General features: G+C 47.3%; 6 protein-coding genes across 6 annotated transcripts; 2 read left to right on the top strand and 4 right to left on the bottom strand.

The window, feature by feature from the left end:
• Nucleotides 1–1,848: 1,848 nt before the first annotated feature.
• EPUS_09281 (uncharacterized protein) lies at nucleotides 1,849–3,751 on the bottom strand (the record flags this gene model as incomplete). The annotated part of the gene is made up of 6 exons (XM_007788268.1): nucleotides 1,849–2,164; nucleotides 2,220–2,432; nucleotides 2,507–2,703; nucleotides 2,787–3,451; nucleotides 3,518–3,567; nucleotides 3,630–3,751. The coding sequence occupies 6 exons, from the start codon at nucleotides 3,749–3,751 to the stop codon at nucleotides 1,849–1,851; spliced, it is 1,563 nt and encodes a 520-aa protein (XP_007786458.1).
• Nucleotides 3,752–6,645: 2,894 nt separating this feature from the next.
• Nucleotides 6,646–7,242, bottom strand: EPUS_09280 (uncharacterized protein; the record flags this gene model as incomplete). Its single annotated transcript, XM_007788267.1, has 1 exon — nucleotides 6,646–7,242. The coding sequence occupies one exon, from the start codon at nucleotides 7,240–7,242 to the stop codon at nucleotides 6,646–6,648; it is 597 nt and encodes a 198-aa protein (XP_007786457.1).
• A 1,789-nt stretch (nucleotides 7,243–9,031) lies between these two features.
• Nucleotides 9,032–9,857, top strand: EPUS_09279 (uncharacterized protein; the record flags this gene model as incomplete). The annotated part of the gene is made up of 3 exons (XM_007788266.1): nucleotides 9,032–9,232; nucleotides 9,284–9,784; nucleotides 9,849–9,857. 3 exons carry the CDS (start codon nucleotides 9,032–9,034, stop codon nucleotides 9,855–9,857), a joined length of 711 nt encoding a protein of 236 aa, XP_007786456.1.
• A 508-nt stretch (nucleotides 9,858–10,365) lies between these two features.
• On the bottom strand, nucleotides 10,366–11,331 carry EPUS_09278 (uncharacterized protein; the record flags this gene model as incomplete). The annotated part of the gene is made up of 2 exons (XM_007788265.1): nucleotides 10,366–11,045; nucleotides 11,241–11,331. The coding sequence occupies 2 exons, from the start codon at nucleotides 11,329–11,331 to the stop codon at nucleotides 10,366–10,368; spliced, it is 771 nt and encodes a 256-aa protein (XP_007786455.1).
• Nucleotides 11,332–14,545: 3,214 nt separating this feature from the next.
• Nucleotides 14,546–17,033, bottom strand: EPUS_09277 (uncharacterized protein; the record flags this gene model as incomplete). The annotated part of the gene is made up of 2 exons (XM_007788264.1): nucleotides 14,546–16,596; nucleotides 16,649–17,033. The coding sequence occupies 2 exons, from the start codon at nucleotides 17,031–17,033 to the stop codon at nucleotides 14,546–14,548; spliced, it is 2,436 nt and encodes an 811-aa protein (XP_007786454.1).
• A 971-nt stretch (nucleotides 17,034–18,004) lies between these two features.
• EPUS_09276 (uncharacterized protein) lies at nucleotides 18,005–19,884 on the top strand (the record flags this gene model as incomplete). The annotated part of the gene is made up of 3 exons (XM_007788263.1): nucleotides 18,005–18,286; nucleotides 18,381–18,655; nucleotides 18,708–19,884. The coding sequence occupies 3 exons, from the start codon at nucleotides 18,005–18,007 to the stop codon at nucleotides 19,882–19,884; spliced, it is 1,734 nt and encodes a 577-aa protein (XP_007786453.1).
• Between the last annotated feature and the right edge of the window lie 7,093 nt (nucleotides 19,885–26,977).

The raw sequence follows: 26,977 nt of genomic DNA, 5'->3' as shown, positions 1-26,977 counted from the left end.
TTATATCGTCTCTCAGGATAGCAAGTAAGTGATGAGCTTTCGTTTACTGCAATGGCTCGAAACTAGAACAAGTCAATAGTCCATAGATTGCTAAAACGTAAGCTGAGGAGTCTATCTACATTGCGGCCAGCGCTCTACTCTATATACTCCTCCATCGAACACAAGGGGTGCTACTAGTTAACCTGCGCAGAGGATCCGACGGAGTATCTGCAGGGCCAGAAGCGGTAGCTTCCCTCTGGAGGAGATTGTACTTCCGTTTGCTTGCTGCCGCGAGTCAGTCATAGGCGTTGCCTCCTGAGTATGTGGCTGGCACATGCATTTCTTGTGCCATGGCAGAGGAAATGCATCATCCATCACAGATAGTACTGTTAGAGAGTTGAATCTGTAGATCTTGACATATTTATGCATAAGTTGATTTAGGATAGGAACAAGCATATTGTATAATGGCTCTTTTATCTTTTTCGGACGTTACAGAAGGTCTGCCCGCACGCGAGATCGATTTGTGGAGGTTGCGTTATTCAGATAGTTTGTAGGTATATTGGACGGTTGAGGGCGCGAAATTAAGTATGCGACCAATTTCAGCGAATCTCACTCCACATTTGGCTGCGCCTACTATCTCTGCGCGCTCAATAGGCGTTAACTCATGATGAAGAGGCCTATTACCACTGAATTTCGCGTAGTGGCCTTCGTGGGGGCATAATTCGGTGATAGAATGGGTGGGTTGTGGGTGCAAAACGCGAAAAAACGCGAAAAACGCGAAATCAACGGAGACTTTTGACCGGGTACTGTAGATCAGAGCTTACTAGGGCACATCCCGCGAAATGCTACGTAAAGGCGGCAAGTACTACGTTAGTTTGGGGCACGCGCCTGCCCGGATTCGGTTGGGACACCCTCTGCACCCTGACGTAGAATGCGGAGTTTATGGCCCGACAACTTTGTTCAGACGTACGTAGTATGGTCGCCGAATCGCTTTGCTTTCTCGATTGCATGTTACGGCTGCAACGTAATATTGTTGCTATTTGCGTGTTCCTATGATCTCGATTACGGCCTAGAGAACATCCAGCCTGGCACTCCTTGAATGCGCAGCAGCGAGCAAAGGAGCTGGAGTCACCAGAATACATATTGATCCACCGCAATAACTCAGATCCAAGCTGGATTCTACAGCGAATGGCCCCCAAAATGCGGAGCGATTAGCAACTACTAGCTCTGAAGACTTCACTGTTGTGCTACACGAACCGAGCAATGAAGCCGAGGATGTCCCGTATGATGAGATAGCGGCCCCAGGGGCTCCACCCATTGGGCCCACGGCTATGTTCCCAATCAACTGCTTTGCAAGATATTAACTTTATTAGTAAGAGCTCATGTCCTGGAGAGGCTTAGCGTTGGCTACATCCACGCAGGTTATGGGATGACCTCTCGAAAGGTACTACTGGCTACGCCGTGAAGGTCGTCAGAACTGGATAACTTTTGGTGTTAGGGGTACTATGGACACATTTTTCTGCACATCACGGGTATGACCTTTCCATTGTGCAAGGTGTATAAGTGTACATTATCCCCAGAAGAGAGGGGGGAAAATACTACACCCTGTTTGGCTAGTTGATTGGCTCTAACTCCACTCATGGAGGACAAATCTTGGCGCCACAATTCTTTCTTTCAAACGGATGAATACAAGATGGATGGTTGATTACCACTGATCACCATGCCTCAGTCAATCACAAAATCGACCGGAAATACAACGGATATGTAGATTTGATGCACCATCTCACACATAAGCCGAGTCGAATGGGAGAAGGGAATGAATAACAACTCGATGAGCCGCATCTCTCAGCTGCCACCACAGCTACCGTTCTACCTCGTCACATGTGTTACAACAGGCTTAAGGTCGTCCGCGATCAAAATTGGATGCGGTTGATCGGCGCTGGGCCGAGCCGCTTTGAGTTCGTCCTCGTCGGGCGAGTTGTGCTCGCTCGGTGACTGATCCTGTAACTGCTCGGCACTACGACGACGACGCAGCCGATCGTCAATGTATCTGACAACTGCCAAAGACAGACCGACAGTGAGCACGGCGATGTTGATGCTGAATCCTCGGCGGTAACGTGGTCGGTCGTCCTGTCGGAAAATTTGTGCACCGTAGATACCAGCAATGTTGGCACCCATGATCACCCTGTATTGGAAACCGGCTTAGCAAAAATCCAAGCGAGCGACAGGCGAAGACTTACATGGCCATTGCTAGCGCTCGTTCCTCCGAGTCCTCGCAGGCGAGCGACATCCATGCGATGTTCAGTGGGTGTGAGAATGTCCCAAAGGTTTGTGTCCAGACCACTCCAAAGTATCGGACTCCCCGAAGGCTAATCTCGGTGAAGATACGGTTGAAGATGTAACCAAGCAGATGCATGCTGAAGCCAGCCATGACTGTCTCTCCCCGTTTATTGCTGTAGCAAACCATCAACATCAGCGTAGTTCTGGTATTTCCCAGGTTCTCAATCCAACTTGAACTTTGACTTACAAATGATCCGAAACGTAACTGAACGAGAAAGATGTTGGAATCTGCAGGAAGAGACCAACAGAAGCGAGTGCATTGCTTGTCAGGGAAGCGAAACCAAAGCTGTTGACGATCGATGGGGAATATGTGTCGAAGGCACGCTGAGGGCCGTTATTGCATAGTGTGATCAAGAAGTGCACCCATAGACGCCAGTTCGAGAACTAGAATGAGAGAAGAGGTCAGCAACAGCAATAGCAACAGCAATGGACAGGAGATTTGGGGTGGATAATTGACGGCGACCTACAGCCTTCTTGAAAGCACCCCGGCCGATGCGTTTCTTCTTCTTGCCTTTCATTGGGTCATCGAGTAGGACACGTCTGTTGAGGATGTGCAGCTCCCTCTCGGTGAACATGCACACGCCAGGCAGGAAGGTGCTGCGAGGGTTTTTGAACGAGTCAGGTAGGAAAAGTCCCAATATGCAACCACTGAAAACCGTGAATACTCCCATGATGACGAACAACCAGAACCACCCGGGCTTGCCTCCGACACCACGCATGTGGAGAATACCATATGCGAGTAGCTTGGAAGAAGCTTGACCGAATTGGTTACCAAAGTAGAATATCATGACTCGCTTTGCGGTTTCCCGTCGTGTGTACCAAGTTGAGAGGGTCCACAGTCCACCCGGAATGAAACCCGACTCGGTCATGCCCAGGAGAAATCGGGTCGCGATTAAAGGGCCATAACCCTTTTGGAAAGCTTGGAAGGTGCTGACGGTACCGAAGAGGAAGAGCTGGAGAGTGAGCCACTTTCCTGGGCCGACTCGGTAGAGGACCATATTGGAAGGGATCTCGAAAAGCACAATACCGAGTGAAAGCATCTGCTGGCCGACGTTGAATTGGTCTTGTGTGACGCCGACATCTTCCATGAAACGATCCGTGATGGCGTTGGCGATGTTGCCCCGGTCAAGTTCTGTCATGCAAGGAATTCGAATGAGTTCTGTGAAACTGGTGCACGTGGACATGCACATGGACTTACGCAAGCAGAAAAACCCGAGAGTGAGGAGCGGCATGATGATGAGATCCAACCTGTATAGTGGATCTGTGTTGGTCCATGGTCCCCTGAAACCTGCTAATACATGCACACTCACTTCCGCTTCGCCTTGACCTCCTCATCCTCCGTCCAGTCACGCTGCAGGGTAAGACCCTCCTCATCATCCCTGGGGAGGGGGTATTCGTCCGGATTCGTGGATTTGATCTTGAAAGTTGACATGGTTGCTGACTGATGGTTGCGGTTCCGATTGAGGAAGTCCCGCCAGAAGGGAAATCCGGATAGCTGGCTTCCATTATAACCTTCACAGTGTCGCCCACTTCACCAAATTACTGTACAGCCAAGTCTAGAGTGCCTAGGCAACATGGTGACATATATTGACCTGAGCACGCAATTTTGACCACTGTACATTGACACATTTTTGGCAAGGGGTGATAGGTGTCTTGGAATTTTAGCTTAGGTACTAGCGCTCAACGCAGCGAAAAGCCAATTGAAGGTTGTCTACTTGTGGCGCTTTGGGGCTGAACTCTTATCTACTGGCGCGTATTTACTCCGTAGACTACCATAGCTACAAACAAGCCACATTATGTTGACATTACCGCCTCCGATTTACAACAGTGAGAGTTGTGAAAGATAGTTGGCAATTATTTCAATCATCGACCCTACAAATGCAACGAATTAGAAGACCGCTTTGCTTATCTTTCTCAAAAGATGATTCTGACAGCCAAGACTTGGCGATCGCGAGTACTAAGTACTACTACTAATGCTCTTGTGGCCATCAGAATGGAGGTGCAACGGCCGAAGAAGAAATGTCCAGACCTTGGACATCTGTTGAAATTATGACGACAGCGGCAACAAGAGCCAGGCTACAGAGAGAACACGTGACGATGGAGAAAACTCGCTGTCTTATCTGCTTGTTGAAGTGTCATAAATGAACAAATTAGTTGATTTAATTTGAGTATGAAGCGTCTGACGTTGTGTAACAGTAAGGGAAGCCAATCTATCCAACCCCACCCCACATGAGCAGCCTTACGAGATAGAGAAGAAAAGCACGTGGTCTGTCTGTTAAGGAGTTGAGAGCGTAGAAACACGTCTCGCTGCAGAACTTGCTCTGAATTTTGCACTGGAAATTGACCAAACACACGCAGGCGAATAGCAGGGATTAAACGTGGGAAAAAAAAGGCGAATAGGCGCACATACAGCCTGACAGTCCTTTACCCAGGGGCTGCAGCTGGTGACAAAATGTGGCCCTCCTTCTGCCGAACCGCGGAGAAATATACAAAGAAAGACATTCAGATCGCAGAGCCACACAATGGGCTTCAGGCGGAGGGCGATGAAGCCGTGGAGAAAGAAGATGAGGAGGCCAGATCATCTGCCGGGGGTTTTCTTTGTCCTGCTTGCAAGCATGCTACGGAGTCTTCCACAGGAGAAGGACGATCTCCTACAAAAAGTCAAGTCGACGAGGCAATGATTAGCTCTTCTATTAGATGTTGACCCCTTTGGGCTAGCTGTCGGGGAATTCCTCCCGCATCCTTAAGACGGACATGCATTTCTCGTAACCTCCAGGATTATCGAAAAGCCCAGTAGTGTGGTCTGACACAATCCAGTCTGTACATCACGAAACCGCCTTCTTTTGAGTTCAAGACACGTGTCGGGAGAACGAGATCGAGGATTTCAACAAGGATTGGTCAATGTTAACCCAAAGCCCAACCAATGACGTCGCCCTGCGCGAAGAGCTCTAGGACTAGTTAGGCATTTCGAGAAGCCTTTCGTGCTCAGCTCCCCTTTAGCGACCTTTCTCCTCGTAAGTATGGTGGTAATAGCCTGGATTGAAGACACTGGGCCAAAGAGGCCAACGTGTGTTGAATTTTCCAGTTCTGCAACCTGTTCCGTCGCCTGGAGTCTCTTGTCAACAGGGCAGTTGGATTTTGTGTGGCGCAGGCAGTAAAGCATACTGCACTGTGATTGGTCAAGCTCAATTGTAGATGCTTAGTCAGTCACCCATGCAGGGATAGGCTACGTTCAAGCCTTTTAGCCGATATTAGCCGAGTTTGGCAAAGAGCATTTATACCAGGCCCCCATTGTGCATGCTTTGCTGCTAGATGACAAACAAGCAGAAGATCTTGATCGACAGAGACGAGGCTACTGCATGTTAACATCACAATAAAGCGGCATCCTTTCCTCGATATCATGCTGGGTACGCGGTAGTGACCAAGCATATCCCGATTCTGGGGAAGAGCTGAGGAAGAGCGGAAGAAGCTCCTCATAAGGCAAACAGACTTTTCTTCATGACCCTCATCACTGAGCGAGAACGTCTCTTTCCGGCGTCGTCCATCGACCTCAAATTCCGGCGGTCACTATGAGTGATGTCTGCGGGAGCAAGAGGGTTGCAGAGGCCCCAATCTGATAACACGTTCTTCTTGTTGTTTTAGTGGTGGAATTCCAGAAAACTTTCCGAAACAGTCTGGCTGGGTACGCCAGGGGTGATCTAGCGGAGAGACAAAGAAACGCTAACCTCTTTATCGACAGCTTCGCTGTTGTCATCTTGGCGGAGTTGAAGAGCTCTGCACTGGGAATGGTGCGTTCCGCCTGGGGTGCCCGGTTCAGTGTCGATTGTGGGCTTTGATCACATGGCCTACCCATCTCTATTATTCCGCATATCGTTTGCGTGTGACGTAGCATATGCATCTTGTGCACCTTCCAGTTCAAGCTTGCGGGCCTGACCCAGCTTCCTCGATGAACGTAAGGAAATTGAATCCAGCATGCAGAAGTGCCAGGGAGGACACCCTTTCATTATAGCCCGGCGTTTGAGCTACGATCACTGATTAAGTGATGTCTCTTCTGCGCGTCCCCTGATATGCGAGCTGCCTGTGAAGTTCTGCCACAGTTGAGATAATCTCGAGTGTGGCTTCTCAAACCGTTCGGTGCTGAGAAAAGCCTTTCCTCTTCGTAATCCTCCTTACGCTGTTCGGATGCCGAGGCGAGCACTTTTTGCTCTTTCACTTTTTTTTCTAGCTGGCGCATTATCATCTCACTTTTCTTTAACGCCTGAAGAGCCTCTGCGGCATGGGCTGTATCTTCACCCAGTAGCTGCTTGCTGGTTTCTAGTACCCTTTTTACTGGATCCACGCCTCTCTATATCGACCTGACATGCAATATATAAGCGCAAGAGAAAGTGTCATGTTAAAAGTAAAAACATGCTCCTCAGCTAGTGTCCGTTTCGCCGTTTCTACCACTACTTCCATGAGCCGCAGCTGCTCCTCATGTTGATTTAACGACGAGTAGCTGGAGGCGAGATTGGCCATCGAGGTGAGGGTGACAGGATCCTTCTCACCCAGCGTATGCTTTGACATCTCTAGAAGCCTTTTCCTCAATTGCAATGCCTCTACCTCTCGATCTACCCGACTATAACTGCGTGCGAGATATCCTAACGACTCAAGTGTTAAGGAGTTCTCTCCACCAAAAGTTTGCTTTTGCATGTCCACCACTTTCTCTATTAGTCTTGGCGCCTTTCCTGGCTGGCCGTGCTCGCTGTAGATGGCGCAGGAAACCCTTGCATAGGCTGAACAGAGATTTGCTAGTCCAGGATCCACTTTGCAGAGATGAAAGATCCCATTTTCATGTAATGCAAAGCAGGCATCCATATGTGGTATAAGCGATCTTCGGTAACGATACTCCTTATTTTGGGTGTCCGCCGGAATGAGCATTGCCATTGTTAGAACTGTTGTTGTCCAGATTTTTCCCATTTCCGAGTAGCACATACGGTCTCGAGCCCACGTATGTATGAGCGGAGGGATTAAAATGAGATCATATTTATCACGACTAATCAGGGAATATGACGACAGAGTCCGCACGGCTTTTCGGAAGAAACGAGGGTCCCATTCCTTTACTTCGATCCGAAGGAGTCTGGCAGGTCGATATCGTAGGAGCCTTTCTAAACGTGCATCTTCTGGAGAAAATCGCTTCCAGGCTTGCCAACCCCTGTGAAAAATCTCTTCCGAAATTCCATCCTAACGTAGAAAGCTGTGATAGTTCAAGCGCGGCACGCCCTACCTCATCTTGCATATTCTCGATCATTAGAAGTGCTAATTCCCATATGGTGTATACTGTATATAATAGTCCCACTACCCTGCACCGCTCTCTCAGTCATGAGTTCTTTTCGGCGACGGGAGAATATGTCTCAAAATTCTTCCAACCTGCAAAGACCTTGTCGGGTCAACGCACCAGCCTGAACGATAGCTAAGGCTAGACATCCTAGGGTTAAGACGACTTTTATCGCAGTCTCTTCGGTCGGCTTTGTTGGTAGATGAGTGTTACCAGTCGTCGCCAGCAGCAGCGTAACAGCTTCTTGCGTCTGCATCTGATCGACCTCGTATGACCCAGCTGTCACGTAAATTCTCCATTCGGGATTCCGTATTGTCATAATAATCGTTCCTCGATTTCCACATGGAAAGTATGGGGATATGTCCAGCTTAGGATCATCTGCATTATTAAGAGCCCGATTCCGAAAGGTTTGAGAGCCATCTTCGAACGACATCTACGCCCCTTTCAAGTCCACACACTTAAGCAATGTTTGAAAAGCCGCGTTTGATATCTGCATGAACTGTTTGCATCATTCCAGAATATGGCCCAGAATCAGGAAGTTGGTCAGTACGGACATTGACCAAGCAGAGCCCTGAAGTTGGTCTCATTTTTCGCGATTATCCTCTGCGAACTTCAGGCATATTTGCGTCTTGCCCGACACGCCTAGTCCGTAGATAACCTATCTCTTTTATCGTTTCTGTGGATCTGGGCTAGGCGGTAGGCACTTGGTCTGTAGTCCCTCACAGATTTCTTTTTGTCCCTGAAGAGCGGACTAGGATCGCGTGGAATCTCATAGTCCTTGTTGTGGAAGCGGGCAACGGGAGGAGCAGAGTCTATTGAATCAAACATAAGCTATCTCGTAGTAATATGCCGCCAGAGTAGAACGACGAATTTTACTCACTAGCATAGTAGTTCTACACCTGAGCATATCCGTCCACGCGGAATTGTTGAGCTGCAGGTCCTCTGGTTGATGTTGATCCCATCATGAAGCTGATTGTGTCCACGTGGCTCTTTTCAGGGAAATCGGTGAGGATCTCTGACGGTGAAATTTGGCAGAGCAGAGAAAGCAGGTCGCTGCTCCGACCATACTCTCACCACAACAGTCAATGAGCCATCAGAATCTGAAGGAATACGATCTTGGAGCTCCATAAATGAGATGGACACGACTAGTGACGCGTTTGGAGTAGCCTTGTCGTTGGCGCATTGTTGGATATAATAAGTGAATGGGGGATGGGGTACGGAGTACCTGTGCAGTTCTCGACGAAGCGGCGCAGCCTTGCGGACTGGTGCCAACCACCATCCCGCCTGCTTGGGGCCCAAAGCCTATACCTCTTCAAGCACACTCACTCGGCGCGTACGTAGTACAATCTTGCCTTTTAGTAGTGCGGGTATCTGCCCAATCCTCTCGTACTACCCACAATGGAGACTGCGGGTTTGGCTGTCAGCGTCGCAGTCTCGCAGGTGTCTGCACTGCTTGCGTCGACTTTTTCGAGTATATTCAGCTGGGTCGGAAATCTGGGCAGGACTATGGAAAGTGTCTGCTCAGGTCAGATGCTGCAAAAGCACGCATGGCTCGCTGGGGAGCGTCTATGGGAATCGGGACTGAGCTACAACAACAGAGTCGTATCTCAAAACAAGAATTCAACCTTGTGAAAAGATCTTCTCGAACAGATCAAAGACTACTTCGAAGATGCCGAGCATCTTTCGGAGATATTCAAAAATCGCACCATAGAGCTGGCAAAGCAGTCTGAAGACTTATTGACTTATGATCCGCAGTCTGATCTGGACCCTGAGCTCCAGCGACTGCATCTCACAATGCGCGAGCTTGCAATCAAACGTCAACGTAGCACCAACCTACTCAAAAAAACAACTTGGGCACTATACGAGAAGAAGAGATTCGACACATTGATTGCGGAAGTCACTGGATTTGTTGACAAACTAGTGGATTTATTCCCATCCATTCAAGACAGTCAAAAAACTCTATGCAGGACAGAGGTTTCAGCAGTCGGGGACACTGGTGATCTGGCGCTGTTGAAAGATATTGCCAGCAGCGATGATCCATACCTGGAAGCAGCGGTAGTCAAGGAGATGGAGAGCCGTGGTCATGTGTTCACGGATTGGAAAGCCGACGGCAAATCGAAGATGTGGGCGGGAGATGAAAACGCCTTCGGGGTAGAAATCAAATGTCACTACTACAGCAAGTATTCGCTCTCTGGTGAGGCTGATATACGCCTAGGAAACGTGAACAGAGGACGGTGACCAAAGAAATGCGCTGGGAGCTGTGGAAGTGTTGTGGAATTACACATCCAATCTACGCTCCTTGGTGTGGAACGGTATGCTACGAGCGGCTACGCTATCCAATCTTTCGTGCATTACCCTTCTACCTTGTCTCCATGATGTGTATCCTTTCGAGGTGTGCCTCCTTTAGCAACCATCAACCTCCGTTTCCCTCCTGAGCCTTAGTGTTACTCGAAACCCAAGCAAGACCTCTCAAGTCGGAGCTGCCGGGCACGAGATAGGCCTTGGGTAATGTGGTCTGAGGACTGATCCGGCGCTTCCTGAGCTTCTCGAGAGTCAAAGTGAGCATGGAGAAGACCTACGTCTATTTGCGAACAGTGAAATTCCAAATGCAGCATTGAAGGCTTCATCACTATGGTACACTCGCAAACCATGTAGCGGTCATCCACTAATGAATTATGGCTTGGTACCAAGAGGACCGAGCACGTACCCAGCCCCCTGGTCATTGCTTCAATCTAGCCCCCAACCAATCTTTCAACATCCTCATCCTGGCCGATCTCGTTACTTTCTCCGTCGCCCAGCATCTCATTTCCCTCCCGCCAGCGCCACCGCTTCCCCATTACTTCCTTGAACCATCCGACATTCACGTCACCGCTAGTTATCTTTTCTGAAAAAGCCTTCGACCCTTCATCGGACTTCAACGGCTTCAGCACCACATCCACGTCCGGGGCAACAAACAACACCGCTGACAGTCTGCGCACACCGGCCATATGACGTACACGATGTCTCGCCGCACGGACTCGCCCACCGCTAAGGATTAAAGCACACCAGCCGCACAGCACGATCGTGGCGTCACCGGGTAGAGCAATCCACCGTCCTGGAGTGGCTTCATCTTCTGCCTCGAGACCCGCGTGGCCATCTTGGAAGATAATTGAGAAGGTACCGTAGTCTGTGTGGGCGCCGCAGCCATTGTCGCTCAGGGGAGCAGCTGTGACAGAGGTGTAGTCACATAGTCGAAAATTGAAATTTTGAGACTTGTGCAGGGAGGTGAGGTCAGCCACGGCAATCTCGCTCAAGGCTGAGAGGATGATAGGGACATGAGCCGCAACAATGGTGGAGAAAAATGAGAGTATCTCCTCGAGTCCATGGGCAGAGAGAGACGCACGAAGCTCGCCAGGGATCAGACGAGCACGGGCTGGAGAAAGATCGATTGTAAGTTTTTGGTCGGCCGTAGGATTGTCCAAAGCGGCGGTCTTGAAGATGCCACGCGTGGGATAGATGTCGTTGAGGGCGCGTGCGGAGGAAGGGTTAATGCAGAGATGGTCAAATAAGGCGCGAATAGCAGCGAAGGGAGCCGGCGTAGTGGGTTAGAGAAAAGCAATGGCGGAACTCAAGGCCGAAGACGTCGTTGATTGATCAGCTTTGGCCACGAGATGTGGTGGAATGGTTGGAGAAGTGATGAGGTCGAGATTAGCTGCCATTCTGCCTTAGTGAAGTTGTCGTGAGGGCCAAAGAGGGTGGATAAATTAATGACGGTATCAAGATAGAGCCCAGGACTTGTAGAGAGCTGCAGATATTTAAGCTCAGGAAGATCAAGACAAGAATATAAAACTTGCTACGTGCTGGTGTGCCATGTCAGGCTTATGTGGAGGTAGTAAGATTGATTGGGTCACAAACCAGCGCTAGTCCATTAACAGCATCTTGGCACATGCAAAGGGAGGGGTAATTCTACCTTTCTGCCTTCTTCCTTCCTCCTTCCTCCTTCCTCACATCACAATTCGATACTCTTGTCTTCCGCTACTCGTTAGCACGAGAAGATTTCAAGTATTTCAACCGCTACATGACTCATTGTCATCGGTGCTGCATATTGACAATCAATTACTGCAAAGCTAAGTTAGTATCGACTTAGCATCATTCACCCAATGCAGGAAATCTGCGTACAAATCTGCACTATTCCTGTAGAATGGCTGGAGGACTCTCTTCTACCGCTACGTTCACAGTACGACTTACATCAAAGTGATATCTCTGTGCCGTCCTCATTCGGACCCGCGAAGGTTCCCATACGCTTGTGGACATCATATTAGAACCCTCGACTACGATCACAAATCGTGTAGTTCACTCACGTACCCCAATTCAATATTGACTGTCAAGATAAGCCGGATCTGTTAGAATTGAGGTATGCCGGTACATACATCTGTTACAATCGGCAGCCGAATAATGCTCAGAAGACTTCACCTTCGCTGTTGAGGATTTAGAGGGCTTTAGGTATCTAGCGTTAGAATGGCTGATTAGTACTGCAGAGACCAATGCTTAAGCTGCCAAGGCCGAAGCACTTAGAAAACCGTCCCTGCAGAGCGACCGGGGATCAAAAGCTCCCAGCTACCAAGCTGTCGGCGAAGTCGCTGTTCGTGACACAACATCCAACGTCTCGTATCTTACATCCGCAGCATGCAACCTGTAGGTCTGTGATGTCGGACAGAACGAGCTCGGGCCTTCGTCCTGCCATCCCCTGGCATAGGAAGAAGGGTAAGAGAGAACTCCAATCCCAACAGCCCGTATCACCCACTGCGTAGCCTGAGATAGCAATACTAGACGTACTGTGTAAGGTAAGGAGCCCTCTTAATATCGCCACCAATACCGAGCTCCTGCTCTAATCGACCTCAGAAAGGGAAGTTTTAGTCTGGGTTAGTAAGCGGAAGCACACGCACCCGCTGCTATTCTGGCCACCCAGCTTCCCGATCCGGTTGCTGGTCACACACCGTAGCAAAACATGCAAATACCCGACGTTGACAGAAAAGGTCTCTCGATCTAGCCACGTGGATGCATGTTCGGCTACCAGGGTGAAACATGGCGAGTCAGCCCGCGTTCGGGATCCGCTAGATTGGAGTGACTACACCGGATGCGGGGAAGGAGATGCAGAGAGGCTACCAATATATATCGACTTTCCGGGTCCAGGATTGGTCCTAGAGCTCGCATTCAGCAGTGGTAGTAACGGTGGTGTTGGGGATGTTGGTGGAGGGTCACGATGTGTGTCGCTGAGCAACCTCTTCATAAAGGTGTCACCTGCCTATCTCATCTCTCTGAGTGCTTTAAGAATTTTTTATTACACCACCGTCACATCCATTCTCACCCGTCTTCAACTCCCCTCCCTACCAGACTCTCACCTACAATAGAAGCCTCTACACCAAGATGTTCTTCACCAAGACACTCTTCCCCACAGCTCTCTTACTCTCCCCTCTCATCTCCTTCACCCTCTCCTCCCCTCTGACCATCGAGCTCCTAACCCGGCAGACCCCAACCCCTCCCCCCTCCTACCCCAACGGAACCACCAACCCATTCTACCCCTGCGGCTACGACGCCGCCAGCGTATCCGCCTGTCCGTACCGATGCTACACCAGCTCCGGCTCCCTCCTCGACCAATGCTTCACCCAATCCACCGCCACCGCCGCAATCAACAGCCTGCACTCCATCTGCGTGAAATGCGAGATTCCCGACCAACCGGAAGACTACCCGGGCGGCTGCGAACCGCGCGGCCCTCGCGCTGCGGCTTCGAGAACCACCGCCTCCGCGAATGCGCCTGGAACTGCAACGCCGCTCAGGTGCCGTTCGACATCTGTGACTCACGCGACACGAGGGGCACGTTCCGCATCTGTGAGAGGTGCAAGCCGCAGTGCAGCAGTCCGCGGATCGTGTTCCAGCCGAGCTATCTGCCGAGTAATTTCAGTGTCGCCGCCGGGAGCTGTAGTGCGCAGTATGGCCCGCAGCAGAATGTGGCGTGTCCGTGGAGATGTACGGATGGCGGGAATCCGAATACGTATTGCTCGCTTGATGATAAGACGGATGATCGGTTTACGTCGTGTACTAGGTGCGGTTAGCTTGATTGGTTTGGAATAAGTGGAGGAGGGGACGGACGGGAAATTGGTTGAGTGGACGCCGGGTTCGGCTAGCAGAAGTGGCAGCTTTGAGGTATGTCGGCTCGAAGACTGGATGTGAGCTGAGTTCGGCCAGTCATGGGATAAGGTATCGCAATCAAGGACACGACATGGGAATAGCAGACAGCACAATCGAGAAATGTCATCAACCCAGCTCTTCAAACCTTCCCATGGACGTCTTCTCAGAACCAAGCAAGGAGAGACCATTCTCGTAGACTCGACGAGACCATTTTGCAGGAAGCTTAGACCTCCACCCCTTCGGCCCTAGTTTCGATATCTTGGGTCTTGAACCACCATCCCATCCACGCCTTTGGAGGCAGATATCATAGACCGTGTCCAATTAAGCTCGCTGGATCTGAAAACCCGCTATGCAACTTGAAAGGTCACCTATTGAACCAGTTCCCACCGATAAATATATGTATTATGTACCTCGATCTCATCCCAGTCTGGCGCTCTAACTCAGCTCTCCCGCATCGCCGCGTGCGTTAGACACTTAAGGAATGCAGAATGCCAAGCCGATGGCATTGAACCCGTTGCGCCAGTGCAGCTGCTCTTCATGGCGAGGGTTTGTTCGTGCCCCGTTTGGTTACCCGAGGTCGTCGACGATGCGAGAAGGGGGCAGCAAAGCGAATTCTCGAAGGTTGTATGTTTGCCCAAATCTTCGTATCGCTCACCACCAAGACGATACTCAAGTACACGGCCCAGTCTTTGCCTGTGGTTCATTTCCAAGATGTAGAATACAATTAAGATCCCGCCGGCATGGTCATGGGTCAGCGTTTCCGGTACTACCGAAAGCCACCCCCTCCGTCCCGAACCAATTCCATCCCGCATCCAAATCCAACCCGGCACCTAACCAAGGGAACCCATTATTCATCCCATTCATCATCTCCGGCCCGCCGGCCTCTACTCCTGGTGTCATGCCGGTTTGGAAATGATCCATGTTCATACCTCCGAACCCCATCGGCGGGACGGCCATGTAGCTATCGAAGCTGATGAACGGGTCGTCGGCGAAGTTGTTGTTGGCGTGGTTGTTTTGATTGCGTGCGGGTTCTGGCTGGGAGGAAACGTCGGTGTAAGAGAGGCTATTTGTAGTGTATGGCGATGGGAACAGGGATGTGGTGGTAGACGAGCATGAGGGGTCATTGGGAAGGGACGGTGGAGGGGGAACTGGAGAGGTTGACGCAGTTGCTGAGGGTGGAGTTGGCAGACCAGCATTTGAGGGTGCTTTCGCCCTGGGTGCTGGTGCTGGACCGCAGTTCTGTTGTCGCGGTCTTGCAGCGGATCGAGGATAGACGCCTGGTTTCGGAATATGGAAGTTCTTACCTGCGCCCACTCTCACAGTACCAAAGTAGGGGATGGACACTTTAACCGTTTGGCCATGATGTTCCTCATTGCAGCCATGCCTGGCTTCGGCAATCATTTCCAGAGCTTTCAAACTCTGCGCAGCGACTATACCGCCTGCTTCTTTGGACGCACCACGAAGTAGCTCGATGGTGGTGTCCACCAGAGCGGAGTCTGACTGGTCTTGTTCTGCATTTTTTTGAGAGCCATACGAATACCCATAGAGGTTAAGAAGGATGAGCATGGCCGCGCTGAAAGCCTGGAAATCAACCAGTTTGCAGATGAAGGGACCAACGGTCTCATTCCCTCGAAGGGCGTCGTAGAATCGGATCATGTCGCGGGAGGAATCGAGAGCGGCGGTATGTGAGTATTGGTAACGTTTGTCTGCTGATGATTTCAGCATGAAAGGAAGATGAAGCAGTTTGCGGACCAAATGGAAGTAGAATTGTGAGTGAAGGCGGTCATAGTGTTCTTCAAGTGTGGGAGCGGGAGCGTCAGTCTTCCCCCACCAGTCTTTGGAAACAGATTGAGCGAGCTCGTCCATCTCCTGATCAAGTCGAAGCGTCAAGGAGAAGTCGAGTGTTGGATTCTGGTTTCTGTCTGCAATCTTGGCGACGATGGGAGAGATGCGCAGCAGAAAGGCATCACCCTCTGTATGCTCTGTTGGCTGACCAAGGGCAGGAATGCAAGGATCGCAGAACTGCGATTGGATATTCAACGGCAGGCCTAGCGTCAAAGCAAGATACTGATCTCCCTGGAACAGATGTACCCAGAGTGACACTTGTCGCGTGTGCTGCAGATCTGGGTGAGCGGGTTTCATCAATGCCAGCCGGTGGAGTCCGAGAAGTTGGGCGAAGGAGATCGCTCGACGGGACACGAGCCACGCTCTTCTGGGTCGTCCAATGTTGATATAGTACTTGGCTTGCAAACACATACATTCAATCCCATCGACGGTTCCGGCAATTTCGTCGTCGGAAGTTATGAGCTGGTCAACGGTTGCAATGTATCGTTCCATCAATTCCTGAGGGGATCCATCCAGGTGCAGTTGGCTGAAATCCCAATCACTTGGCAATTGATCGATGCTGATGGCAATGCATAGAATCATCTTTGCGACTTCAGCGGGGTTCTCGGAACGCAGTGAATGTGATATGGACTCTTTGATCGTGCTACAACGACGATCTGTGATTTCTGGAAACATCTTTCGCCATATAGTCCACCAATTTTTGGACACATCCAGGATGATATCCAGCTCACGTGCGCCAGGGAGCATAGCTGTTAGAGCTTGCGTCAATGCCTTGTTTTTGTTGTACCGCTCTCGAGAGATCTGCGGAGGGTCGTCTTTGCGCGTGAATACAGCATTGTCGAACAAGCTGAGGGTTGGCGCATCTTCTCGAAGGCCACTCGGCAAGGGAAGGGGGGTTTCTGCTGGTGGGACTGTCGAAGTATTCCGAAGGCTTTTGAGAACTACTGCTGCTGGAGGAAGGTCAGTCTGGTCATGACACAATGAACCCCCGGTATGCATTACCACTGTGAGTGTCTGCAGCCGCGGAAGAGCTAGCAGAGGAGCTCCTGTCGCCGCCATAGGGCAGTCGATTAAGGACTTCCTTAACCAAGCCTTCTAACTGTGTTACTCTCTCGCGCAGGCTGTATGCCTGATCCGTTGCAGCGACTGAATTGACCGCTTGAAGGTCGCCATGTTCCTGATCAATGCAAGTAGACCCTCTTGCGTAGCACTCCTTGCAGACAGCAGTACTTCCAGGTTCGAAGGTGCATTTGATCTTGCGTCTTCTGCACTCTAGGCAGCTCTTGGTACCCTTTCGCATTTTCTTGCGAGGTGGGCCCTGCACATGCCCGCTATGTGAGGTGTCGTGGGTAGGTCCAGGCGGGGATTCGCTGTAGTGCGCACCCATAGTGGCAGGCTGTTTGAAACTGGGGGATCAGGATGGACGAAAGCTCGGAGGAAGGGCTTTTGTTCAGCATTAATGGGTAAAGAATCCAGGCTGCCGTATTTCGAGGCGGTCGACTCACAGCAGAGCGGAGGGTAGATGTACCGTGCGCATTGATTGAGCCAATGAGCTGTTTAGAACTCGAGCAGTAATGGTAGTAATGGTTGGTTTCATCTCGTTACTCTGTTGATCGAGGTTGTCGGGGGCGGAGATAAGGTCAAGACCGGCGTCTCAGAAGCACTGTCCTGACTGCCAGTTTCTTATCCCATCTCCTCGGCCAGAATTATTGAAATATAGTCTTAAGTCCCAAAATAAATTCCTCCGAACTTTTCGTCCGCCCCGGCCAATTCCTCCCTCAATTTCCCGATACACGATGCCCAGGTGCCAGGATCATCTGGAGTCTGGAGAAGGCATCCGCTTAACGTTACGGCTGTGAGGCTGTTAGCTTGCAGCCGCAATCGTCCTATTTAGTCTTTGTGTCACTTCGGCCGAGCAAACATCATGGGGAATCTTGTGCACCCATTCCAAACGTGGCATGCAAGAGCGAGCGAAGCCGCCGTAATCCCAGCCGTGCTAATCATGAGTGTTATGGTTCCAGCTACTGATACTTAGTACTGCGAGGATGAGAAATATGCAGCCACTGACATATGTATTCATCATGACTCATTCGCTGTCATGGTGGGCTCGCTCCAATATCGATACGAACGACACGGTAGCAGTTCAGCTTTCTTATCGGACCTTCGGACCCATGCCTTTACCCAGATTAGACATGCGTTTCAATGGGGGTACAGGATTTCATTTAGCCGCTATATAATGATCCTTTGCTTCTCTCTATTTCTACTTCACATATCTCATCGAATCATTTCAGCGTTCCCAATACAAAAGCTGCGTAATTCATCATTTGTATCAAAGAGTTCAATCCCCCTTACGCCAATATGGAATCTACTCACGCTCCAGCTCTGGAATATCCTGCACCTTCGGAGGTAGAGAAGGACCTCTCGTCGCACGACTCTTCCCACAGTTCTACAGCTTCAGACGCAGAGAAGGACTCAGCATCTGCCAAGCAACATGATGGCAACTCCCTATCACAACAGGTTTCGAGACAGTTGTCACACCAATTATCACGTATTGCTACTTCTGATTACCCAACTGGCCTCCGGCTCGCTATGATTGTGGTCGCACTCGTATTGACCATCTTCCTGATGGCCATTGATATGGTAAGTCTTGTCTTAAAAGCTCAGTTTATATGCATCTGTTCTCTGCTGTGGCTTCCCATTGAAACTTGCAACTGATTAAACTGTGTACAACCAGACGATAGTGGCTACCGCCATACCTCGCATCACAGATCAATTTCAATCCCTTGATCAGGTTGGCTGGTACGGCTCGGCATTTTTCTTGACCCTCGCTTCATTTCAATCGACATGGGGCAAAGCATACAAATACTTTCCCCTCAAGCTTTCTTTCCTCGTCAGCATTTTCGTCTTCGAGGTGGGCAGTCTCATCTGCGCTGTGGCCAACAATTCTACGACACTCATTGTTGGGCGAGCCATCGCCGGAGCAGGCGGGGCAGGCATAGCTAGTGGAAGGTAAGGTTTTCAGCTCGAATGTGCTTCATTCTGCTTGCTCACAGTTCAACAGCTATACCATCATCGCCTTCAGTGCTTCTGAGAAGCAGAGAGCAACTTATATTGGCCTTCTTGGGGCCGTCTATGGCCTTGCCAGTGTCGTCGGACCACTGCTGGGTGGAGTCTTCACTGACAAATTGAGCTGGAGATGGTGTTTCTACATCAACCTTCCCATCGGTGGTGTTTCCGCTGCCGTCATAGCCCTGTTTTTCACAGCACCACCGGCTGCGCGGCCTCAGAAAGCTAGCCTCAAAGAAAAGTTGCTCCAGATGGATCTCCCAGGCTCTTTGACCATCATGGCTGCTGTAGTTTGCTACCTTCTTGCCATGCAATGGGGCGGTACTTCGAAGGGATGGTCGTCCGGCCCCGTCGTTGCCACCCTCGTCGTCTTTGGTGTCCTGGTCATTGCCTTCGTTGGCATCGAGTGGTACAGCGGTGACCGTGCACTCATCCAGGCCCGCTTTCTCAAGGATCGTACCATCGCCGCACAATCAGCCTTCGTCTGCTTGGCGTCGGGCCTCTTCTTCATCGTGATATACTATCTGCCCATCTACTTTCAATCAACTCGAGGCGCTTCTGCCGCAAGATCAGGCATCAACAACCTACCTCTTGTCCTGGGTGTCTCCCTCTTCACTGCCGTCTCTGGTGTCCTGATAACAGTCTTTGGCCATTACATTCCTCTCATGATTGTCGGCTCAGCCATCTCGACTATCGGTGCAGGTCTTATCTACACCCTCGAACGAGACACTGGCTCAGACAAATGGATTGGATATCAAGCCTTCGTTGGTATTGGTCTTGGCCTCATCTTCCAGATACCAGTTATTGTCAACCAGGCTCTCGTCAGCCCTTCTGATCTCTCGTCCATCACTGCGCAAACCCTTTTTTTCCAGACCATTGGTGGTGCCTTCTTCATCTCGGCCGCACAAGCAGCATTTGCCAACAGACTGCTGGCCCGCGTTGTCATTACAGCGCCCACCGTAGATCCGGGACTGGTCCTCGCTACCGGTGCCACAGAGCTGAACGATTACTTCAATGCCGAGGAGCTTGATGGCATCATAATTGCCTACTTGGCTGGATTGAAGATGACTTTCGCGATTGGAATTGCGTGTGCTGGCGTTGCCTTCTTCCTAGCTTTCACACCAAGGTGGCAAAACTTGAAGGGCAAGGTGAATCCGGGTGCTGCTGTATGATCTATCGTTGTTCTGTCCTTCCAGTTCTTCTAGCTACCCAAGAGTGATGGGAAAAATCTCCCCTATATTAATATAGTATTTATGCGGCGTATCTGGGCATTTAAGAGGCCTGCTGTTGGAGGTCTTAAGATAGAATTCTGACCAAGATTTTTGGCTCTATCATCCCTGAAATTTTGGTCTTCATAGTCGTGAAATTGGCGGAGTTGTAACGTTTTTCGTATTCTTTTGCGACAATCGGCGTTTTTACCGACAAAATCAAGGTTTAAAGAGCCAAAAGGAGGGGTATCTGCTGAAGTAATGAAAGAATAGAAGAAAGAACCAATTTAAAGCAATTTTGCTTGATCTCAAAAGGAATTCAAAACAAACAGGTCAGAAATGGCCTACAAGACATAAAACTAGGCTCTGCGAATTAAGAGAGGAGCCAGAATCTATTCCCCGTGGGGAAGAACTTGGTGGATGCTCAGGGTCTACTCAGGCTAAGTTAGTGGAAATGAAGTTTGGAGAGGTTAAGATTGGTGTACGAGTCTAGGGGCATTTATCACTAGAACTTTTTTCTTTTTAAACTTTTGCTAGAAATTCGCCGTCAACAACAAGAACAGGTCTTTCATGAAATATATTAAAGTATCTATATGTAGGGGTATTTCGCTTGTGTTGCGTTTGACTGTAAATCGTCAGGTTCGCTTGACGCCGAATGCTTCTCATAGTGCGAGCGATTTTGCTGCATTTCCTGTTAGTACAAATAAACAAGGTCTTTGGATGTCAGGATTAGGAGTTTGAGTGCTAATCTTTTGAAGCCTGTCTGATTTCAGGAAGTAGGCCTCGCTGCTTTGAGCACAAAGGCTAAGCCAATGTGGGCGGTCGCAACGTTTCACGTCCGAGTTGATACGGTAGAATCGTTATAGAGGGAAGGGCTAGGTTAAATAGTCAGCTGAAGGTGTCAAATCTGGGCCCTCTAAAGATCCCCAAAATGGACCCCTTAGTGAAGGGCCAATTCTGCTATATTATATTTGACGGAGTTCGTAAGGTTCCGGATTTGGGACCCATTCATGGGATCCCTTGAATTGGGACCCTATTTCAAGAAAACATACAATTCTGCCTAAAAGTGGGGAATTTTCCAAAGCCGTTTTGCTTTTACTCACGCGTTTCAGTCAGTGGATCGATACCATCAAGATGAATTGAGAGAAGCGCCCACGCATGTCAAACTATAATGAGTATGCAACCACTCCCTAATAAACACGTAACGTTAACAAATCTCTAGAAATTATCCTGTAAAAAATGGGGCAGAAGAATCTGAGTCCGAGAGTACTAAGCTTCTTAAGGCTTGCTTGCCACGTGAATTATCGTTTCGACGACCTTGCTCTCTTTGCGGTCAGCCATGGTCTCCAAGTGCCACAGACCGCGTCTTAGACCAACTCTTTTGCTCAAAAAGTCCACAATGTATCAAATTTAAAGGCATTCTGGCAAATTCTTCCAGCCCTAACAGTCTCATCGTCGAGATCAACCACTACCACAGCGATCCTGTCAGCATATATAGTAACTAGTTGTGCGGCCTCTAAGGCCTCGGTCTTTTTGGTTTGACAGATCCTACCACGAACGTAACCGTACTTACCAATATTACTGAGCTTTCTGGATTGAGCCCTACAGTCAACCGAGCCGAGTTGCCTGGTGACATGGCTCAGGAGATGTATCACGTAGAGAAGGTTTGAAGCCAAGGACCGGTATAAGTACCACTTTGGGCGTGTTGCAAGTAAGATCGCGGCCAGCTGTGTGCTGAGAGCATAAAACATGTAACACCTGTCTCAATTAGTAATAAAAATAATGAAGGCGGAAGATTGTGGTTGCAACACACGAATCGATAGTCTACCACATATGTGCGGTGATGGCAGCGACTCTGTTGGAGTTGCTCAGCCAATACGCATAGAGCTTTGAGTCTACCATCGAAAGTAGGATACACATTGGTATCTCGATAGCCAGCGCAATCGCGCAGGAGATGAACGCGGGACGTGCGATACCTACAGGCGTGGTGTTAGCAAGCACACTATACTCCACAGGCTGAACAGTAAACTCACAGAGAAGGTGCTGCTTAGCGGCTCTTAAATGCCGCTCATCAACGCCAATACGCCTCCTTCAATTGCCCCGTTCATGTCTGATGAAAGCTAGGGATGTCTGCTCAAGCGCTTGCACCGGAACCATGACTAGGCCCTAGCGGATGGTACTAAAGACTCCCCAAGCAGTCGCATAGTCGCTTTCCATCTCCATAGTAGTAGTGACGAGCTATAGATACAGAGCATTGCGTATAGCAGACTCAGCAAATGTCATGAGACTAGGACTTACAAGCACCATAAGTGCTTTGAAGCTTGGTCGTGCTGAGCCGCAGTCATCGGCGTGCCGCAAGATCTGTGTTGACAGCCACAGAAAATAGAACAACCCTACGAAAGCGGCGGTTAAACTAACTGCAAGCTGAATCTGAGCTTGGTCATTAATAGTAGGAATGTGGGACCTGACGTGAAACATTGAAATAATCAGGAAGTCTAAGATGATGTTGACTGCAAACTTGACCGAAATGATGACCAGAGGCACATCCAGCTTATCCAGCGCTCTTGTACAGCATGCAATCGCAGTCTCAAGGGAAGAAGCCAAGGAGGTGAATGCGCTGATGCGGACGTAGATGATAGATACCGCGCGGACTTCGGCTGGGACAAAGCTACCAGTGAAGCGTTCAGCCGCTCAGTAGAAAAAAAGGCTCAATAATGTTAGATATTGTTGCAAATAGCATACGGAGATACCAATTGAATTGATTTAGTTACTCCTATCAAGAGAAGCATTTGCTCACACTAATAGCTATAGAAGCGCATTACTGCAACAGCTCAGAAACAGCATTTGGCGTTCAATTCGTATAGCAATGCTCACTGCCATAAATAACAGGGCGTAAAAGTTACAAGAGCGTTTCGTGCGTTTCGCATGCGGGGACCCCTGTATCATCCTGCTAATACGTAACAGATACGTATCGTATGCGCAGGGATTCTGACACTCCCTCTCAGGGAGCATTATAGCATTCTGAATTACCCGTTTAGGACTCTATATAGAGTATCAGAAGGTGAGCTTTGTTTCGTCAACAAAAGCCTCAATAAAACCTAGAAAAACTCTATAAGAGAAAATAGGAAAGAACGTCTCTTTTTGCTATGCAAGTGCATAGTCGTACAAGGTCTGGGGATTACCCTTTTCAGATTCTAGACAGCTGGCTTGGCGTTGAGCTGCAGCAGTTCTATAAACCGATTGAATTTGACTCTCAGAAGTGGCTTTGTGAGGCCGTTAGCGGCTATATCCTCCATCGGAATGTGCTCTAGCTGGATAAGTCCTTCTTCTACTAGCTCTCTTCGATAGTGGTATGCTATAGCAACGTGCTTAAGCCTGCTGTATTACTCTGGATTTTATATAGTTACTTAAGCGCCCTGATTGTCTGCAAATAGCGTTATTAGAGTGCTATAAGAGATAGAGAGTTCTATTAGGAAGTGACTAATATAAACTATATGCTTTATAGCGTTAAATTAGCTAATATATTCTGCTTTTATATTAGAGGTTATAATTACTATTTAATACTTTAAGGACTAAATAATTAGCGCGCTAACAAGATATCCTATATAGCCAGAGGTTAATCTTATCTTATCTTGCAAAGTAAGGCCTACAAAGTCTGAATCTATATAAAAGATAGGCTCTGAATTCCTTATTCTAAAGAATTTAAGGCTATAGCTGAGCGTTCTATAGATATATTAAAAGACTCCTTTAGCTATACCTATATAGATAGCTGTTAGCCTAGCCAGAAATCAACTTAATAGTAATACAAGATATACTAGATTAGGCTAAGTGTCTTATATTCTGTACGTAAGACTTCTAATGATTAATTAATACTTAAGCTTATTACTTAGAGGCAGCAAATCATTGTTATTTACATCTATAGAGATTTGAGTACTATTCTGTATAGGCGTAGATTGTAGATTAGCGTTATTTATGTTGAAATAGTGTAGAACCTTCTTAAAATAGCTCTTCTAAGATAGGGTAATAGAGTCGCTATTTTGTATAATCTGAATGCTAAAATAGTCTTTTATAAGGCTTATATCCTTTGCAATGGCTCGAAACTAGAACAAGTCAATAGTCCATAGATTGCTAAAACGTAAGCTGAGGAATCTATCTACAGTGCGGCCAGCGCTCTACTCTATATACTCCTCCATCGAACACAAGGGGTGCTACTAGTTAACCTGCGCAGAGGATCCGACGGAGTATCCGAAGGGCCAGAAGCAGTAGCTTCCCTCTAGAGGAGATTGTACTTCCCTAAAGGGGTCATATCAATCTCCTGTTCTATGGTACTCGTATGAGGAGCCACGTGCTGTACGGATGCCTCTATCGGCGGCATAGTAGCTTGACAGCAAGAGTTCCGCGTGTTGTTATGGATACGTTATTCGCGCTGCCATCTAAGTGTGTAGCTGGTCCTGTATATTTTCTGCGTTATAGTAGAGGAGATACTCTATCTATTATATTACCCCCTTTTTTAAAAAATTGATTACTCTTAATTAAGAGTATAAGAAAGTAAGTCTACTCCTTTTAAATTCTGTTATTAAGCCTAGTAATTTTCTAGTTAGGTTAGTCTAAAAGTTAGTTATATATATATATAGCTAAATTTATTATATAATGTTTTTGTTAGATTTTCTTATACTTAGCTTTAATTTAATTAATTAAGTGCACTTTTTATTAGGTGCCTTTTAAAATAGTCTTTAAGTAAGTCCTTAAAGTCCTTAAAGTTTGTAATAAGGTAGTAGGTTAAGTCCTTTAGCTAACCTACTTACTTAGCTCACATCTTTAAGGCCTTGCCTATTTATTTAATATTAACTATATTCTTAACCTCTTATTCCTTTTCTCCTTTTGTTTCTACTAGCAAAGGCTATAAACATTCCTAGCCTAATAAGGGGTCAGCAAGGTCTTTAGTAAGCAGTAATACGTAAAACACGTTATAAATCTGTATTAATAAAGGCAGCTCTAGACAGAAGCTTTGCCTAAGTCTCTTTATAACAGAGAATGGTCTAATCTATTTTGAATCCAGCTTCTTATAAGTGTTACAGCACGTGAACACGCTAAGCATAGACAGGCACTAAGGAATTGCCTGGCGCTCTGTGAAGAAGCTATAACAGGCTTGGGTAAGCCTAAGGACCCTGAACTGCCTACAAGGTCAGTACCCTCTAACATAGTATTCAGAGATGCTTAAGCATAAGTACTTAGGAACAACGCTTAAGGACGTCTCTGTATAAGCAATGCTTAAGGATGTCTCTGCATAAGCAATGCTACAAGGTGTTCTGTTATAAGCACTTGTGAGCACGAATCTTCTACTCTATATAAGCACGCTCATTTCCTAGATAGTTTTATAGTCTTTGTAATCAACTTATATTATTAGCTTATACTTAAGTTAAAGATATCTTAGTATTATTTATTATACTTTCTGTTCTACCTAATTAACTCTTTAGACCTAGCTTCTAATTAAGACTTATCTTAACTAGTTAAGCCTTAATACTTTGACTATTACTCTTAAGAATACTAAGTATAGTTAAACAAATATTATATATGTTACCTAAAGACTTATATTATATTAATTACCTTAAGGCTAATAAGCACTACTATTGTTAAGAGCTAAGAAAGAAATATATAGGTTAAAGTTATATTACTAGACCTATTTTATAAAGATAGAAAAAAACTTTAAGAGTTCTTAAACTAACTATAAATTAACTTCTTATTTTATATATAAGTAATAGATATAGATGAAAAGAAGGTCTTATATATAATTATCTTTTTTTAAGAAGCTATATATAATTAGTTTAAACCTTACTTTAAAGATAAACTTAAAAAGGCAATAAAGAACTAGAAACTAGATATATAACAGATCTTTTATAGTTTTGCTAACTTTATAATTAAGATTAAACAAGTATATAAGAATATAGATATAGTTAAGAAAATTAAAAGAGACCTATTATAAATAAGGCAAAAGAGATCTAATACAGACTATACTTCCAGATTTTACTAGATCACCTTATAAGTAAACTAAGAGGACTCCGCCTTATTAGCTATCTTTTATAAAGGACTAAAAGACTCTACAAAGGATAACCTATATAAGATTAATTAATCTAGCGAGTTATTACCCTTAATTAAGATAGCAATTAAAATAGATAATTAAAACTATAAAAGATAACTTAAAAGAGAAAAGAAGAACTATATTATTATTCTAATAATGTGATTTATAAGCGTCCCGCATATATAAGCGTCCCGCGTACTTTTTTTTAAAATAATAATCTTTTAATTAGGCGGGTCGCAATCAACACGCAGTATTTCTTTAAGCAAGGATTACAACACAAAAGAGGGACTACTACCTACAGAGATGTGGACCAAGATAGAGGAATTACTCACTAATATTAAGGAGGGTCTCAAGAAAGAGGGGGTAGGACTCTAATATCTGGATGAGCTAGCAAGCATTATTGACTACGTTTCGCTTGCGAGTTGCTAGCTATCAACTAGAAGAATAGAGGCACAACTAGAACGGATTGAGAAGATGTTATAACAGAAAGCTACACCCCTTAAGCAACCATCAAAACAGAACTTATGGGCGTCTGTAGTAGCGGCTAGCCTGCGTTAAGCGGGCGTTTCCCCTGCGTTATGCTAGCGCTATAGCGTACAAGTCTAATTAGCTAAGTCAAAGGGGAAGAACAACGAAGAGATACTAAAAGAAGTAAAGAAGACTACTTTTTCTTTAGTGCTTATAACTTCTTTAATCTTATTATAAAAAAATATAGTCTTTTACTTATAAATTATATTAACTTTATAAAAAGGACTACTTAGTAAAAGCAATTAGGGTTCTACTAAGCGTATATATAATATACAAAAAAGGTGAAGTAAATGCGCAAAAAAACGTGTAGCTAGCAGTAGCTATCTGTATAGCATTAAAATTAATTACGCCAGAGCTCCAAATCACAAGAATTAGATGACTACACAAATAAGAGGACATAAGCATGCAAGACGCATATAAAAAGCATACAAAGACCAGGGGCTCTTTACT

This window comes from Endocarpon pusillum (genome assembly GCF_000464535.1).
Source record: "Endocarpon pusillum Z07020 unplaced genomic scaffold C713953, whole genome shotgun sequence".
NCBI classification, from domain to species: domain Eukaryota; kingdom Fungi; phylum Ascomycota; class Eurotiomycetes; order Verrucariales; family Verrucariaceae; genus Endocarpon; species Endocarpon pusillum.
The sequence above is the reverse complement of the archived record's forward strand: the minus strand, read 5'-3'. Positions and strand labels throughout refer to the sequence as shown.